General features: G+C 39.4%; 1 protein-coding gene across 1 annotated transcript in view; it reads left to right on the top strand.

The window, feature by feature from the left end:
* The window catches only part of LOC124488485 (nidogen-1-like), a 43,927-nt gene that overhangs the window by 3,472 nt on the left and 20,935 nt on the right, over positions 1-19,520 (top strand). The window contains exons 2-8 of the mRNA XM_047051102.1: positions 2,221-2,523; positions 2,773-3,002; positions 3,229-3,563; positions 3,755-3,895; positions 4,072-4,323; positions 5,013-5,213; positions 5,567-5,800. Of these exons, the coding sequence (XP_046907058.1) occupies positions 2,221-2,523; positions 2,773-3,002; positions 3,229-3,563; positions 3,755-3,895; positions 4,072-4,323; positions 5,013-5,213; positions 5,567-5,800 (1,696 nt within the window). The remainder of the gene's footprint in view (positions 1-2,220; positions 2,524-2,772; positions 3,003-3,228; positions 3,564-3,754; positions 3,896-4,071; positions 4,324-5,012; positions 5,214-5,566; positions 5,801-19,520) is intronic.

The raw sequence follows: 19,520 nt of genomic DNA, 5'->3' as shown, positions 1-19,520 counted from the left end.
TTCAAGCAAACTTCCCCTCCATAGTCGTTTTCTCTAAAGTCAAATACCTGCTGGGAGGCGATCATTCACCCAGATGCTATTGTCATTCATGCGTTCTTCTGAAGGAAGTCTCGTGGATAGACAGGAGGCTTGGGCAGAGACAGACAAACCTGAGATTCCCTGTGAAAATCACTAGAGGCTTCCCTCTTGGCTCAACTCCCTCTTGGCTTTTCAAAAACATTCAAGCGGCCGGGAGACTAACCTTAGTTCCTTTCTCAGTTTTCTACAGGTAGATTCAAAATACAGTGCTGTCGCAAATTATTGTTAATATATGTATTTTTTAAGATATGTATTCAGAATGAACACCAGTTCCCATCAGTACAATTTATTTATCCTCTGAGAGAAATAGCGAGTATAAAAAAAAAAAGCAAGACATCTCGAATTCTGGCCAACTGTGAGCAATAACTGGTTCTACTGATGCATACTCAAATGCAAGTCATGCTATCTAATGAAGTTCAGGCTACAATGTGTTTCTCTTTTTTGTTGTCTGCTAGGAACTAGAATATACAAGATATGGAAAAGCTTAAGATCCTTCAGCTCCTTGTTTTATAGGGTTAAACAAGAACAGAATAGGGATTCTACAAGGCTCTCATAGAACATGAAAGAGAACCAGTGCCATTAAATGCTAATACCACATGGCTAGTGGTGTAATTTACTCAAACATTGTGGTACCTAAACAAAGAGTACCCTGTGGCTTGTCCTAAATGTAGTCTTTGTGTACCTGTTTGCCAACCACAGGAGCCATGCACATTAGCACACAGACCTGTTAACATGACGTTTTAAGTATAGTCCTGAGGAAAATGTTTCGGATTACAGAGTGCAGCCTTGCCATTATTTTCAAGGTGTCAACAAAGCCTTGTCTGTCTGCAGCCTTCAGGAAGTTGGCTCTGTTTGTATTTGTTTGTGTTCTGAAGAAGATAGATAAGTACATCTTGCAGTGTGGAAAGATTGTGTCTGTGTTTGTAAAAGAACAACCTGCTCTGTTTAACAACTTTAAAGTCATTAAAGTAAAAAGCATAATAATTGTATTAACTTCACTTGCTGAGTTTATAGACCTGTCAACTTTAATGCCCTTGGCTTTTGTGAACTGTGAACCTATACATTCTTACTGTGAATTGAATGTACATTAGAAAGGAGCTACACATTGTTGGGGAATCGGCTGTACTTAGTTCACAAACCAGGACTTCTGGGGTTCAATGAGAGAACTCAACTTGACTTTAGATAGGTCTTATATCTAGTCTTGAAAATAAGCCTTCCATGTGGGAACCGTGAAACATGACTCTCCTTTGTTTAGTGTGAAATCACCTTCATGTGGCGGAATGTGTGTTAATTTCCAAGCCTGAAAGTAACAGTTGCATTTGTGGACATTCATTGTGGTGTTGTAAAGAGTCCATGAGGTCACAAAATATATATTTTTCTTTCTGTTTTGGCCTGATTTGTATGTAGAATTATTGTATAGCATTCCTGTAGGCTGACAGAGCAAATGAGCCTCTCTGGCTTGTGAGGTTTGTGGGAGGTCATTGTATAGCAGTTTAAACGGCGAAACATTAATTACAATGACTGTGTAAAGCAATCAAAAGGTCATTTTTGACTACAGTCCTCATTTTACTCACATTTAGTTTATTTCAGTCTTCAAAAAATGCTTATAATACTTATAATTGCCCAACTGGCCAATTTTAGAAACCTTTAGTGAATGTGGTTAAAACAATTCCAATCTTATACCCAACCACACTAGGTCCAATTGATCCAACATCAGTCTTTTCTACCTCTAAAAATTTTCAAGTGAGGTACCCATGGTTTCCCTGGGGTGAGGGAAGGCCTTGACAAATGGGATGGGAGGGGTCAAGGCATGTTGAGATTTAGGGCAATTAATCCTCTCGAACCCCCATTGTGCAGTAAAACAAGACATTTACTCAACTGCATCAGGCTGAAGGACCTCATGAAGTGTCCTCATGGGAGATTGAGAAAAGCTGTCTTTGCAACCCTATTCACCAATCACCTCTGTAATTATGGTTAGGGTTTACGTGAAACTAGAACTTATGAGTCCAATAGATAAGAAATGCCAAGTGCTAAGCTATCTCTGCTGACGATGAAGAGATGATTGAAAGACATTTTATTTTCGTCTGTGTACAACAAAAAAGTTTGAAACTAATCATGCTTTTGAAAATATTCACATTTCAGGTTAATACCAATGGCTTTGTTGCAGTAGGGGAACCTACTCCAGAAGATGAGTACCTGGGAAAGATGCCAACCAGTTTTGGAATGATCGCAGCATTCCTTGGAGATCTTGACAACAGCGATGGAGTGGGAAAGGTTTACTTCCGTCAGGACAGCTCTACTGACGTGCTTTTGAAGACAGCCAATCACATCAGCGAGGCCTTTCCTCAAGACGATGAGATTGAGCCCATCCATGCCATTATAATCACCTGGGAGAACATAGCGGCAAACGGTATCCCAGAGCGAGGTGACAGGGAAGACACAAAGGTAACAGCCCATTTTAGCGTAGCAATAATTTTTTGCCGGTTTTCAAAAATATAGAAGGATTAAATTATGAATAATTAAGAACTTTTTGAAATTGCAAAAAAAAATTCTGAAGCAATTGCTATGCCAAATTGAATGGTTTCTAAAACGTCATTGGTTAAGTACTATAAAAGAGGAATTTCTATTACTTTTCCTGTTGGACACTGTACTCTTCCCTTTAAAAAGAATGTTATCTCCTGTGGTTTCTTGTAGAGGAACACTTTCCAGCTGGTTGTAGCCTCCATGGCATCTGCCTCCTACGCAATCATGTTCTATCCCAAGGATGGGCTGCAGTATGTGTCCACACCACTGGGGAGTGAGCATGAGGTCGTTCAGGGTGGGTTCAACCGAGGCCTGGTGAAGGGCTGGTTCTGGAGGACCAACCTGGGGGAATACTACCGCATCACCACCGGTGACGAGTCATCTGTCAGAGAGCTCCCCGAGTAGGCTGTCATCATCTGTCATTTTGTGTCTGCCTAGTGATCACTTTGTAAAGATTGACATGATAATGTGATTGTCAGTTTATGAACCAATGAAGTATGACGCACGATAGAAGTATGGTTTGACTGTTTTCAACATTTGAGTGAGGACATTCACTCTGTATACTTAGTCACAGATGTACTGTTGATGCAAGCAGGTCACATTACAATTCCTTGTATCTCCTCCTAGGCAGACCAACTCAGGCAGACAAGGTGTGTGGGTGTACGAGATCGGCACGTCCCCCATCTTCACCTCCATCTCCCCAGGCCTGGTCACCGACCTGCCTCCCAAGGAGATAGAGCCTGGGAGTGTTGCCACTGGGGCCGTTGTCCCTGTGTCACCCAGACAACCTGAGGAACAACAGAAAGTAGAGTTCCCAATGTACAAGCCAGAGGAGGAGCCTCTTACCGTTCGCCCAGTGCAGTACCAGCCCAGATATCCAGTTCAGTCAATACCCTCACGCTCCCAGCCAGAGAACCCTCAGGTGGTAGTAGTGGAAGAGGATGAGGACTTGGATGTGAACGGTGAGCATAAGGCAACCCATCCATATAAAAACTCAGTTAGTGAATGCAGTCAACTCAACTGAATGCAAAATAATCTCAATAAGGTCTTATAGGAAATCTGTGATACAAATGAGAGTATTGGTCAGTATTTAGTTTGTTCCGCCTTGAAATGTCATATGATACATTCCTGGGTTTGCCTTTGATTTCAACAGTGTTTGCTTACAACTTTGAGAGGTGTGCCAATAACAGGCTCAAGTGCTCTGCATTCGCTGACTGCAGGGACTACAAAGATGGCTACTGCTGCCACTGTAGGCCCGGTTTCTACGGCAATGGCAAGGACTGTGTGGCTGAAGGTAAGACCTCATAATGACTAAGAAAAAAAAGGTTTGTCAGGTTTGTTATTTATTGTAAGTCTCCTGATAAGCATATATCTAGAAATGTTGATGACATTGAGTTATTGAACTATGAACTAAAAACAAATAAATTATTCCGCTGAAGCAAACATCCATTGGTTCGTACAACTTCACAGGTAAACCACAGAGGATGAACGGGAAAGTGAACGGCAAAGTGTTTGTGGGCAACTCGCCTTCGCCAGTGGAGTTCACCAATAACGACCTGCACGCGTATGTTGTGGCCAATGATGGTAGGGCTTACGTAGCCATCAGCACCATTCCTGGGAACCTAGGACCGTCGCTGCAGCCCTTGTCATCTCTCGGTGGGGTCATCGGCTGGGCCTTTGCCTTAGAGCAGCCAGGCCACAAGAACGGCTTTGCTTCCATTGGTATGGCCCTCAACTGTTTTGGTTTAATGTTGAAGATGGCATTGGGAAATACTGTTATGAAATAAGGGGAAATGCTAAACAAACCACAGGTTTTGACTGCAGTTAGTTTTAAACATCTACAAGCAGGCCTTTTGAAAGCTGTTATAAATGATAAGGGTAATATATTTTGCTTCAACTTAGACAAGATTAAGCTTCAGAGAGAAAGACTTGAAGAACCTGGTAGCGTATTTTGGTTCACCATTTGCCTTGAAATGTTGTTCCACCTCATTGCTTGAAGGTTTATGGCTCGAAGTTAAAGCAGGGCAATGTAGAATATAATGGCATGTTAAATGCATGTTTCTGGTTTTTGTAGGTAAACTACAAAGCCTGTAGTTTTTAGCATTTTCAGCTTGGGCTTTTACTAGAAGGTACTTTGGTACTTTCACAGGTGCGTTCAAATACATAACTCACTTTCTGTCTGGCAATGTGTGAACAGAATTATACTGAAGATTTTTAAAACATTATTTCTACAGACAAAAGTTGTTACTAGGGGTGGGGTCTATTTTGTTTTTAGTTTCAGAAATCACTGGAAATATGTTTTCCAGTAATCTTTCGATGATCAGAAAATATGTTTTGTGATATGCCTATTGATTCTCTAGCTTTAGCTTTACCTGTTTATTTCCCTTTTACACTCTTGCACACACACACAGGTGGTGTGTTTTCTAGGCAGGCTGAGGTGACATTTCAGCCAGGCAATGAGAGGCTGACCATCAAGCAGGATTTCAAGGGTATTGACGAACATGACCACTTAGTGGTCAGTACCGAGCTGGAGGGCCGACTGCCCGAGGTACCACGAGGATCTTCAGTGCAGATAGACCCTTACAAGGAGATCTACCAGTACACCACCAACCGTAAGGTTATTCCTTCAGTTTTATTCTGGAATTATTTTTGAAAAGATTTGTCAAATTTTGTTAGCCGAATGGATCCTAGAAGTTATATTTTATGTTTACCAACTGCTGTACCATTTTTGTTATGTAAAAATGCAACGTAAAGTTTAGTGATATTTGTGATTTTCCATCTTGAAAATTATGTTTCCCGGAGATAAACCAAAGATGGTCAATAATGTATTTACTAAACATAAATAGAATTGTAACTGATTCAGCAGGTAATAATGAGTGTTTGAGTACGCCTCTCATCAATGGTGACGCAGTATTGTTTTTTGTTCCCCACGCCAACCTCTATGTCCCCAATCTTTTTTCTTAAGATATCACCTCATCCTCCAACCGTGCCTACACTGTCAGCCTGCCCAATGGAAGTGTTCAGACCAGTAACTACCAGTGGCGCCAAACCATCACCTTCCAAACCTGCCAGCACAACGAGTCCTTCAGGTCATCCCCGGCCACCCAGCTGCTCAGTGTTGACCAGGTGTTTGTCATGTACGACACCAGCAACCAATTGATCCGTTATGCCATGAGCAACAAGATTGGCTCCGTTCACAGTGAGTGGTGACCACTTTGCTTTGAACTCCTGTGAATCGTTTGTGTCATTGTGCCAGTTTAGATTTTCATTTCAAAATTTCTATAAAAGACAGGTGTTTTTTAGTTGTTTTTTGACAAATCAAATTTCTTACACCACTAATGAAATTCACAGATAAAAACTAATCCAGTTCATGCAGTTGTTCATGCAGTTGTAATGGAACCTACTACGATCTGCTATGCATGTTGATGAAGAACATAAAACCTGAAGAAACCTTTATTAATCTCACAAATTGTGATGCACGCACAATGCTTTCACCCTGTATGTGAGATTTGTTGTACATGGTTGGCTAAAAGTCTTCAAGACAAACGTTTGATGCTTGACCGGTGCTTGGGCGGTGAAAGCTATGTGCGTGGGTTTGAAGCAAGATCTTAGGATTTAATGCTTTACCGCTATACATTCCGATGGAATTTGCAGCAGTAGCATGTCTCCTTCCGAGTGAAATTATTTCACTCCTAATACTCACAAGCAGTACATACTACTAATTTCTCTTTTTTCTTTGTTTAAATATTAGTGACATACAAATAACACCATCTGACCATCTGTAATCCAACATATTGCTTCAGTTTCTCCGTTTAAGAACCTTTTGATAAGGGGTTAGGTTGTTAACGGCTTTCGGGTTAACCATTGGCCACATTGCAGTTCACATAAAGCTATTTACCAGCGGCGGGAGGTGTGAATGAAGGGATGAAAGGAAGCGCTCCAGTGGGGGGGGGGGAAGGGTAGTGCAGGAGGCTTATACAAACTTCACTCAGCTGGGGTTTTAAGAGAAAAAAGTGGAACACCTGTGGTGAATTTCTTGCGTGAGCTGATGGGGGTCTGCAGGAACTGAGAACTTCAAACGTGCCCCCCTCTAATTAGCAGCTGTCTAATAAGCGGACGTTGTGACTCTTCTAATGGTGCATGTCCACCCCAGCTAACAAAATAACGTCCCCAGGACGTCCCCTGAGCGTCCCCGAATGTTATTAGGACGTCGCAAGGGAACGTCCCCATGACTTTTTTTTGTAGGGTCCCCTGAATGTCCCGGAGACGTCGCAGACAAACGTCCCCTGGATGTCCATGTAACGTCCTCATAACATTTAGGGGACGTTCAGGGGACGTTTGTATGCAACGTCATAGGGACGTTCCCTTGCGACATCCTGATAACCTTCGCATACCAAATGCAGAATCAATTTCTCAACCTTAATTTGTAGTCACATTCATGCATATAATGGATATTTATTGTATACAAAGTATAAAATGCATATTACCTCGTAAAATGTAGCCTATAATGCAAAAATAAACTGAATGTCTTTACTTAAACTTAACAATGTAATTTTACTTCTTAATTTTTTTGTATCAACTTTAAGTATAACAGGTTTAATTGTATAACATACAATACACAATAACAATTGTGTATTGTAACTTATTATGTGTATGCTTATGAAAAAAACACACGATTTACAGTATAAACAAACACTTTATTTAAATGCATTTTAAAAGCCTGAATTAATTTTCTTATATTTCAATTGTGTCAACCCCTCCTCCCTCATCCTCTCCCTCCTCCTTGTCCTCCACCAGTTTGTCCGGAATCAACACCTGCAACATGAATTAGCTACAGTTAGACAGCAGATCAAATGCAAAGAACTTTAAGTGGAATTGCATTTTATCGATATAATGCTCCTGGAGTTATTTTTAGGACCGTAACAAGTGAAACGGAAAGCTTCCCTGACCTTCATTATCCAGATATTTACAACCATCTAACTAATCAACTTTCCTTCATCTACTCATCGTGAACATTTGTCCAACGTAGCAACAGTAACTAAGAGATCATGAGCGTCTGAGTCCATAACCAGGACAACAATGACGCTAAGTGGCAATGACCATAGATATATATAAACACTACATGTCTCGTCCGCGTTGCCAGACAACGGAGTCGAACGTCCGCACATGGCAGCCATCTTGCTACAGTGAACTCGCTCACCCATAACATTGGGTTGGTGCTACATTTACTTTTTAAATAACCACAACTTGCTCAATTTTCAACCGATTTTTAAACGGTTTGGTTTGTTATCAACGTCAGAGCTGTAGCTATGCCACTGCATTAAATTTCTTTTTCTGTTTTTTATTACATAATTTTTCATAAGTATGCAGTGGCATAGCTACAGCTCTGACGTTGATAACAAACCAAACCGTTTAAAAATCGGTTGAAAATTGAGCAAGTTGTGGTTATTTAAAAAGTACATGAAGCACCAACCAAATGTTATGGGTGAAGTTCACTGTAGCAAGATGGCCGTCATGTGCGGACGTTCTAGACTCCGCCGTAAGACATCTAGTGTTTATATATATATATATATCTATGGCAATGACCGCCAACTGTCATTATGATACTTTTCTTGCAAAATGTCTTGGTTCATTGTAGCTCTAGTTTAACTGTCCAAAAGTAGCTTGCTATTCTTTGAGCTACTTGACTAGCTCTTGACTAGCTGTAGCCTTCACCTGTCCAATAGTAGCCTCAATTGTTTTGTATTTTCTGTATCCTTAAAGAGATGACACCATTAGTGTGTAGGCATCCGATTTAGAACTAGCTAGTGCTATCGATAACATTGTTAGTTAGCTACTGTACAAATTAAGACGATACGACGTCTCAATTTAGCCTACTTAGAAAACCAGTGCCAACTCAAATTGGCAAGAAATTAATATACATTAATTTTCGATATGGCTATTTCATTGGATAAACATACAAATACATGGATAGTAGAGCTAAAGTATGTATTAAAACTAGGGCTGTCAAGCGATTAAAATATTTTATCGCATTATTTCACATGATTAATCGCAAACTATTTAATCTATTAAAATGTTACCCCAGTAAATTATAAAAAAACAAAACATTAACAGGGTGTTCTTAAAAACTTCAAATAGGCTTAACTAACTTAAATTGTGAAGGAGTTTTATTCACTCACAAACTATACTGCTGTAGCTATAATAAACATCCACAAAGTTAGACTTCTGGAAAATAAAATACATTTAAGACATGTTGTCTCATAGTACATAGTACTACAATATCCTGCTCCATAATATTCAAATGTCACTCAAACATACTTCAGATACTAATGCAACCACAGATTGACCTTAATATTGAACAAGACAATTTGTCTTTTGTGAACCTAGTCAGCTGCTCGCTTCTTTTGGGAGTGTTGTCTGACATTTGTTACAGGAGCGAATGCTGCTGCTGCTACTGCTACAGTGCCAACACTACTGCTGCTAGCTGTGTGCTTTGCTTGCATCTGATAGTGTAGGCTGGAAGTACTCTGGAGATAACTAAACTCAGCCTGACAATCAGTACACACAGCCTTAGTTTTGTCAATAGAGCCGTCTCGCAACTTCTTGAAATAGAACTTCCCATCTAAAAGCCCTCTCTCCATCATTCAGTTACGGTCGGTAGTCAAACTCATGTGAAAACAGGTAATTCCCAGGGTCAAAAAGAAACCCGCGTTAACGGCACTATTTATTTTTGACGCGTTATAGTGAGATTGCGTTAACGCGTTAGTAACGCATTAACTTTGAAAGCCCTAATCAAAACATATTTACCTTAAATTCTGTCCTTCGGGTGGCCCACCTTCACAGGAGTGCGCTTTACTCTAAACTAGCCAACTAAAAAACAAAATGATAAACACAATAATTAAGAACTAAACTATCAACACTAAAACTTAAGTTGAAGATATATTTACACAAATTGATTATCAAACGGTATTATAGCTATAAATGAAGGATGCGGTATCAAAACGTTTTGCTGTCTCTCAACGGCTTCTTCACTCAACAACAGGGTTCACGTCACAATCGATGACGTCCGCAGGGATTTGTTGTAATAGGCTAGTATGGAACATTTCTAGAGATGCGGGCTGGTGCTTGGATGCAGCTTAGATGTTTTGTTTCAGTGATGGTACTTCACAAAATTATTTATTACTATAATGTATTACTTTGCTCAAATGCAAGTTACTGGTACCATATAAAACAATTGATTTAATACTGTACAGTTTCCACAGTGACAGTAGGCTATAGCTCAAGCAAGTCACATAAAAGAATGACACACAAACGAAAATATCCATTCGGAATTTAGGTGGTTACGTTATGACCAACGAGTGACGTTATGGAACCCCCGAAAGTTTTAAACATAATGGCTGGGTTTCCCAGATTCGTTAAGAAGCTCTTAAGCGAACGTTCTTAGAACGCTCTTAAGAAGCTCTTAGCGTTAAGAGCTTCTTAACGGATCTGGGAAACCCAGCCAATGTCATATCATAACCAACCAGGGACGTTCCTGGAACGTTCCTGGAACGTCCCAAATGTCCCCCAAAGGTTTTTAACATAATGTCGTATCATAACCAACCAGGGACGTTCCTGGAATTTAAAAATAAATGTCTATAACTGACTAAATTGTGACCTTTTAGGAACTTTACTAACGTCCAGAGAACGTCCTAAGGACTTCCTAAGGATAACGTATAGGTATAACCTATAGGGGACCAAATAGGAACGTCACCGAACGTCCCCAGGGGCCGGTATTTCAAAATGATCTCACAGGATTAATCCTCCTGGATTGGATTAAATCCTGATCAGATCCTAAAAACTGGTATTTCAAAGCAAATCTGATCCTGATGATTCAGATTCGGGAATCCAATCCTGCCTTTGATCCGGATAAAAGACTGCTGTATTTCAAAACTTTAGTGGGAAACAGGGGTGCAGATGGAATTTTGGAACTGGGGGGACCAAGCTGTCAGCAAATGATAAGTTATTTTGTGTAATATATATATATATATATATATTACGTGTATATATATATTACACAAAATAACTAATTGAGTTGGAATATATACATGCAATATATATATATACATGCAACGTTTGAACATATGCAATGTTTGAACATATGTCAATCATGCACCAAAACTTCATGCCCTCTGCAAATGTTTTATTTAAACATTTGCTGATCTCAGCAGGATGTAAATTATTCCAAATATAACAATGTGTATGTAAACGGTATAAAGTATAAACACTTAAACAATAGATTTACATGAATAAAAATAAGTACAGCCTAAATAGTATGAAATGTGAAATGAAATGTACACTTTAAATTCAATATTCGAAATTCCCTCTGCAATTATTACTTTTTTTTTTTTCTTTTTCAATAATAAACGAAAAAAAAAAAAAAAACTCACCAGCCAAACAAATTTACCCTCTAGAAGCAGACTCAATAGCTCCCAAAAACATCTATCCTCCTTTAATTTCCCGGAACATATTGCTGGGCTGTCTGTCTTATCTATCTAGTTTGTCAAGTCTGTCTTGTGTCTTTACGAGCAGTGCTCGAATGATCTTTCTGTCTTTAAGTTGGTCTCTCTCTATCAAAATGTTGGCATAGCCGAACAAGGCTATACAATGAAATAGCCTAAGCGCAAGTGGCTTTTTTGCTTAGTATGCGCATGGTAGGCCTAGGCTATAACTTGAGAAATGCACATATATAATATATTTTCTTGTTGCTGCATAAATGGATTCCTTGGAAGTAATTTCAACAACCGACATGCAAACAGGTCAGGGGTAACAAAAGTGAGAACGATACGGTGAACCCCCGACCCTGTAGGGGGTCTTGGGGCATGCTCCCCCGGTAGAAAATGTCTTAAAATTTAAAGTTAAACGCATTAATCTAGTGCACTTTGAGAGCATAATTAAGAGGCTAGATCAATGTAGATCTAGCCCCCCCCCCACAAAGGTGAGGAGTTTGCATGAATGCAACATATTGTTGATTGTAATAGTCTGGTTCATAATTTGAACCAGACCATTCATGGTTCATTCATGGTTCATAATTTGAACCAGACCACCGATATTTACCTTCATAAATTCTTCTTCATGTCCTCTGCCTCAGTAAAACTAGTCGCCTGGCTAGAACTAGCTGTTGCTAGTGCCATATTTTCTGATTCTAAATCTGCAACTATTTGTAGTTTTTGGTGGTAAAACCGAAACTTGTAAGTAAGTAAGTAAGTAAGACTTTATTTATATAGCACATTTCATACAAGAATTGTAGCTCAAGGTGCTTTACATAAAATCAATAAAAACAATAAAAACAATAATACTAGTGATAAAAGTAATAATAAAAATAGCAACAATAATATAACTAATAAAAGTAGTAAAACCCTTCTGAGATAAAATTACTTAAATGCTTTGGTAAAAAGGTAGGTTTTAAGCTGTCTTTAAAAAATGTCTAGCGTGTTTGCTTCCCTAATAATTATGGGTAATTTGTTCCATAGTTTTGGGGCATAATTAGCAAAGGCCAAATCACCAATCTTCTTATGACTGCTTCTGGTGACCTCTAATAGGCCTGCATTTGATGATCGCAGTGTTCTAGCTGGTGTGTAGTTTATAAGGGAGTTAGCAATGTAGCTAGGTCCTTGTCCGTGTAGAGCTTTGTATATGAGGAAAAGGACCTTAAAGTCAATTCTGAAGGTAACAGGGAGCCAGTGTAAAGTAGCTAGGACAGGACTAATGTGTTCTCTCCTTTTAGTTTTGGTTAATAATCTAGCTGCAGAATTTTGAATGAGCTGTAGTCTTTCAGTGGTTTTCTTGGTAAGACCAGTGAAAAGTGCGTTACAGTAGTCCAGCCGGCTGGATATAAAAGCATGAATTAACTTCTCTGCATCATTTTGGTTCATGAATGGTCGTACCTTTGCTATATTCCTCAGGTGAAAGAAAGCTGTTTTGGTCACTTAATTTATGTGAGAGTTGAAATTCAAATCTGAGTCCAGGATTACACAGAGACTCGTCAACTCTGGTTTAAGACCTAAGTGGTTTAAGCCTCCTAGATTCTTAGTAAGCATCTCTCTTTTGGATTTGGGGCCACATAGTAGGACTTCGGTTTTGTCTTCATTTAATTTAAGAAAGTTATCATTCATCCATTTGTTTATTGCCAACAGGCAGTTGGTAATGGAATTGATGGCCGTTGCATCGTATATAGTTGTGCGTCATCTGCATAGCTATGGAAATCTATGTTATGTTCTCTGATTATGTTGCCGAGTGGTAACGTATAAAGAGAAAAAAGTTATGGACCTAAGCAACTTCCTTGAGCAACCCCATAGCAGTTCTCATGTTTCTTGGACCTATGGCCTCCTAAACTAACATAAAACTTCCTTCCTGTGATATATGATTTTATCCAGTTCAATACACTATCCATGAACCCAATAAGCTTTTCCAGTCTATTGATTAGGATGTCGTGATCAATGGTATCAAATGCTGCACTAAGATCTAGCAGGATAAGGATAGAGACTTTATTTGCATCAGAGTTTAATCTGAGGTCGCTAATTATTTTGGTGAGAGCAGTTTCAGTACTGTGATATTTCCTGAAACCTGACTGCGAGACTTCCAGGATGTTATTTTCTTCAAGAAAAGAATTTAATTGGACTAAAACTATCTTTTCCAGTACTTTACTTATAAATGGAAGGTTTGATATTGGTCTGTAATTTGCAAGTATACCGTTATCCAATTTCGGTTTCTTTAAAAGGGGCTTTACAACAGCTGTTTTGAAGGCATCTGGGAAGACGCTAGTTCTAAGGGATGTGTTTATAATCTCTAGCACCGGACCTGAGACATTATCAAACACTCGCTTAAAGAATGTTGTGGGTATAGGATCAATATCTGAGGTTGTGGAGTTACATTCGCTGACAATTTTGGAAAGTTCACTAAGTGTGATACAGGTAAATGTGCTCATGGTTATGTTGCAGAATCTACTGATGTCAGTTTCGACCCCACTATTAATTATACTAGCTCTGACTAGCTCTGACAAAGTTATTTTGTTCTTGAAGAACAAAGCAAGCTCTTTACATTTAACTGCTGAGGAAGGGGGTGGGACAGGGACAGTGTTTAACAGCTGGTCAATGGTGGAGAAAATAACTCTGTAATTTCTGGCATTTTCTGTAATAATGTTGGAGAAATATTCTCTCTTTGCTAGACGGGTGGTTTTGTTATAGGTGGTTAGTGTATCTTTGTAGATATTGTAGTGGATAGTGATCTTTGTTTTCCTCCATTTTCTCTCTGCTGCACGGCATTTTCTTTTCGTTTCACTAACATTTTTATTTCTCAGCCATGGGGAGGTTCTGCTTGTGCACTTCTTTTTGGTTTTTAGTGGTGCAACAGAGTCTAACACAGTTAATAGTGCATCATTGAGGTTCTCTACCATTTAATTCAGAGAGCAATCATGATTAGTTGGCTCATATAGAGCGAATTGTTCAGAAAATTTCATCATGGCCGTATCGTCTAAATTTCTTCTTTTGGCTAAGAATTCTTTTGTGTTTATTGTTAGGATGATTTCCACATTAAAAAGTATATAATGATGGTCTGAGAGGGGTAGATCAGTTATCGAAATATTATCTAGTGTGTTTCCGTGCTGGTGTGTTGGGTCTGTTATGTGTTGAGTTAGATCGAAACTGTCGAGGAGATTTAAGAGCTCAATAGTTCTTGGGTCTGCTTTTTTATTTACTTGGATATTTAAGTCTCCGTTTAAAACTACTTTGTCGTATCTAGTGACACATAGTGATAATAGTGCAGAGAATTCTTGTATGAATATTGGCGAGTGCTTGGGTGGCCGATATATAATAACAAAAAGTATTGATTCGATTTTGAGCTCTATAGCAAGATATTCATATGATGTGAATTCACCTAGCTCAGTAATTTTGAACAACAGTTTAGAGGAGAAAATTGCTGCGACTCCTCCACCTTTTTTTGATTTCCTAGAAACTTGGTGAAAGCTGTATTCGGGCGGACACGCTTCTATCAGAGTTGCTGTTGCCGTGTCATTGTTTAGCCAGGTTTCTGTTAGACAGATGCAGTCTAAGTTGTTTTCTTTGATCAGATCATTAACTAGAAATGTTTTGTTATTTAGTGATCTAACATTGAGAAGGGCCAGTTTCATCTGTGGGGTATTAACAGATAAAACAGGGGTTGATAAATCTGTTGGAAGAATATGGATAGTTCTGTGACTTCTAACACTAGTTTCAGGTTTGTAACCATGCATTTTACCATGCCATTTTCTGTTTGTGATGATGACCGGTATGTCTATGAAATAGCATGGTGGCTGTCCTAGCGTAGCTTTTCTTTGGGAAAGTCTATGTCACTGAGCTGTTCCATCACAAGGGAATTCATCCGGGGGGTGCAGATCTGTGCAAGGCCCATGTCCTTGCAGGAGGCTGTTTGAATGTTCTTGTTCGATGGGAGGTTGTTTGGGATGCGTCAGTCAGCTTAGACATAACAGGTATAGGGAGAGAAACTTGATTTGTGGTCAGGAGCATGTGACTGATGTTTGTTGTCAGGGCCGAATATGAATTCAACCTAGGTGGTCTTTTTTTCGGTGGCATAACTGACAGTGATATTTATATTTAAGGTGTATTAGGTGACTTCTTCGGACTTGCAAGGGCTGTCAAATCGATCGTATGCGGGTTGCTCACACATAGCCTAGTGGTGCAGTGGTGAAGTGCAGTGGAAGGCTCAGGTCTAGTACCTCCCGTAGTAGCCTATATTTTAATTTAACGTCTTTAATGGTAAGAGACCGCGGCACACAGGGATGGAAAATGAGCCTTGTTTAAGATCAAATTACAATGCAACATATGGCAGACACCTTCAGATATGAGAGACCCCCTCAGATTTTTTACTTTGTTGCTTTCATGGGAGCCAGTCCTCTGTATGGGAGCTCGGCTCCCTCTGGCTACCACGTAATTCGAGCACTGAATGAAAGGGAGCGAGCCAAACATTTCAATTTTAAGCAGCCGAACGGGCCTACCAACGTCATCTCCATGACAACCAGGAAGACGCCAAGCCTAAAAGCACAAACGCCGGCTCCAAAAATACTTTAAATAAGAATAATGCACTTTTTTTCTCAAAAGTGTTGTAGTACTTTTGTGTGGCCAACGTTACATATGCTAATACACGCTAATGAGGGCCGGCCCAAGGCATAAGCGAACTAAGCGGCTGCTTAGGGTCCCCATGGCCACCAGAGGGCCTCCAAGAACACATTAAATTACAGTTTGATGTACCGTGATTCTTCAATTAAGCGCTGCTCTCGATTAAATGCTGCACCAAAAATGTACATTGTGTAATAAACGCCGCCTCAGAAATACGGTAGGAGTAGCATGTCCTGAAATACCCAGTAGCAGCATGTCATTTTAATGAACATTCTCTTGTGTTGCACTAGGAGTCCACTGTTAGGGTTAGGATAGGCTGCATTATGGAAGCTTATGAAAAAATAGCCAGAAAACGAATAGCAGTCTAGCCTAGCTATTGAAAGAACTGGAGAAGCAGGTGCTCTTGCGTTAGAAAGCTGATCTAGTTTACAGGCTACAGAAGGTAGTCTAGGTGTTTTTGCTATCTAGCTGTTCTTGCATTCCTTGCAAATCAGCATTAATAAAAAGCAGATGAGATAGAGCTGGCTAGTCTAACTAACATTGACATTTGCTCGTTGCTTAATCAGTGATTTAGTAGACCGTACTGTTCAAACTATTTAAGAACATTTAATGTAGCGAACTAACACGTTAGCATGCTAGTGCAGCTAGCCTATAGAATACCTTATTTCTTCAAGTATACGTCGCCCTCAAATAAACGCTGCCCTCAAATAAACGGCGCAACAAACTGATGGAAAAAATTATGTGTAATACATTTAATAAAAGAAAATACGGTAATCAAGAAAAAATTATAATAATTGGCGACGCGGAGGGGCCCCCAAATAAATTTTGCTTAAGGCCCCATAAAGGCTTGGGCCGGCCCTGACGCTAACATTGCCTAAACAGCTGTGCAGTTATTAACTGATGCTTGTCGCCTTACGTAGGGAGAGTGGTGGGGAAGGATCGGGGTCGCTAGAAATCTGGGGGGAACATGTTCCCCCGTCCCCAGTGCCATCTGCGCGCATGATGGGAAATCTGGATCAGTTTGATCCTAAAAATCAGGATTACCCAGATCCAACCTCAGAGGTGGATTTGAGGTTGATTACATGTAAAGGTTTGAACAGCCTAAGTGTAACTGCTGCCAAAGGTTTTTTGTTTGATACAGATATAGCTAAGCTTCACTGCTGTTTGATCAATGTTCATTTTCTTTGCACGTTCCTTTCTTTTTCAGCAAACACCGTGAAAATGAATGCCCTATTTAAGTAACAGTTTTTTGTTAAGTTATACCCACTGATAAAGGCCTCCACTGAAAATCAGTCAAATGTATTTATTAACATGCATTCAGTACACACACTTAATTTTCATAGCCAAAGCTCAAAAGGTTATGCCATTTGGAGCAGGTCTGTGTTAACTGGCTGTCTTCTCTTTCCACAAAAATCTGTAGAGAAAAACAAATATTACGGTTTTAGGGCTGTCTCTTTTGTTGACAACTGTTTCCTAAAAATATATGTACAACACATTTTTTTATCTACACACAATGCCTTGTGAGTAAATGCATTAAAATGTGAACTGTGGACCGCGACATACCGACGCTACCCTTTTTACTAACTTGTTAGCTCCTTAACACAGAAGTCAATGGAGCAGCGTTAGCTCGCATTAGCGCAAACACAGCTTTATTTGACTTCGTCAAGCTCTTCTTCAACTTTGTGATAATTTACATAATTTGCCTTTCATCTAGTCTTAGGACGCATTAACACTGACCAAGATTATACTTACATTTAGAGACAACAGTTAGGCCAACTTCTCATTTCTTTGGTAAAATGTTCGCTCCGATGTTCGTTTCCTATCTGTGATCCAGGGGGCGGGACGGATTTAATGGAGCTAAATCAGGGCCAAATGTTTAGTTAATTCGAAAAAATCTTTAGTCGAAAAACAAAAGCTTGACATTAAAAATTTGCGTTTTGGTCGAAAACTTGAAAAATAAAACCATGTATTCAAAGAAAAAATAAGTGTACTTTTTTTTTTTCAGGTTGAATAAAATGTCGATTAAATTCTGGAATTATTTTGAATAAGTTATACTTTTTCACTTTCATATTTTCACATAGTTTCACATTTCATGTTTTCGATTCAAAACTTTTTTTAACGGCTTCAAAAATTTTCTTTGAGTTTCATTATTTATTTTTCAGTTTTTTCTTTTCAGTTTCAGACTTTTGGCTCCGATTTTGCATAGGGGGCGCGGCTTCAACTCAGAGGCGGGAATTATGAGTGACAAGCCTAACAAAGAGGCAGAAGACTCGGCAGTCGGCATGTCGTCCGCTCCGCCAACCCAGTCTCATACTTCTGCGTATCTATGACACGGGTTTACACATCTATTTTGGGTGCCATATTACATTTACATTTAGTCATTTAGCAGACGCTCTTATCCAGAGCGACTTACAGTAAGTACAGGGACGTTCTCCCCAAGGCAAGTAGGGTGAAGTGCCTTGCCCAAGGACACAACGTCATGTGCACCGACCGGGAATCGAACTGGCAACCTTCAGATTACTAGCCCAACTCCCTCACCGCTCAGTCACCTGACTCTCTACATATATACGCCAAATCGCAGTTTTGTGTGCAGTTTATACTCAAATTCCTCCCATCCATTTCTATCAACAGAAAATGCGCCTTTATCACTCGCAGAACTTCATTAACTCTTTATCCATTATCCGTCATCACTCAGACTCAGATTTTACGGAGATTCACAATATCGAAGCTTCCAAATTTATTTTTTATACATTTTTGTGGGGTAATTTTCACCTCAACCACCTTTAAATAACAACCAATAATTATTATTTGCCACCAACACCAAGCAGCATTCTTGTAAATAAAAGTAAGAAAAAAAGATAGGCACACACACACAGGAAATATGGCCAGGTTCTTGCCAGCTATGGAAGGGTGGGCTGTGGAGATTTAAAAAAATGAATTCTGATTTAACTCTTTATAACTCGAGACAACTATCATCTCAATATTTACCACACACGTTTAATTAGTGATCTCCAATTTGGCGTATATATGGCACGCAAAATAGATGGGTAAACCCGTATCATAGATACGCAGAAGTATGAGACTGGGTTGGCGGAGCGGACGCCATGCCGACTGCCGAATCTTTTACCTCTTTGTTAGGCTGTCACTCATAATTCCTGACTCTGAGTTTAAACCACGCCCCCTACGCAAAATCGGGGCCAAAAGTATTTTTGAATCTGAAAACATGAAATGTGAAACTATGTGAAAATATGAAAGTGAAAAATGAAAATGTATAACTTATTCAAAGCAATTCCAGAATTTATTAGAAATGTCATTCAACCTGTACAATAAATTGGTACACTCATTTTTTCTTTGAATACATGGTTTTATTTTTCAAGTTTTCGACCAAAACGTACATTTTCAATGTCAAGCTTTATTTTTTATTTTTTTTATTATAATTAAATAAAATATACAATAAAATTAAATATAAGTTGCCAGAAATAAAATATAAGTAGCTAAATTACATAATGAAAATACAAATATTACAAAAGATACAAATGTACAAGGTAGAATTGTGTAGATGTAATGTGTTTTTAGCAGGAAGTCATTTAGTCAGTGTGGACCCTTGGCCTTGTTGAAGAGGCCAACAGCGGAAGGGAAAAAACAGTTTTTGTGGCGTGAAGTATTGGTCCTGATGGACCGCAGCCTTCTGCAGGAGGGGAGTGACTGAAACAGGGAGTGGCCAGGGTGGTAAGAGTCGGACACAATCTTCCTTGCTCGCCTCAGGGT

Source organism: Hypomesus transpacificus, unplaced genomic scaffold (assembly GCF_021917145.1).
Source record: "Hypomesus transpacificus isolate Combined female unplaced genomic scaffold, fHypTra1 scaffold_138, whole genome shotgun sequence".
NCBI lineage: Eukaryota > Metazoa > Chordata > Actinopteri > Osmeriformes > Osmeridae > Hypomesus > Hypomesus transpacificus.
The sequence above is the reverse complement of the archived record's forward strand: the minus strand, read 5'-3'. Positions and strand labels throughout refer to the sequence as shown.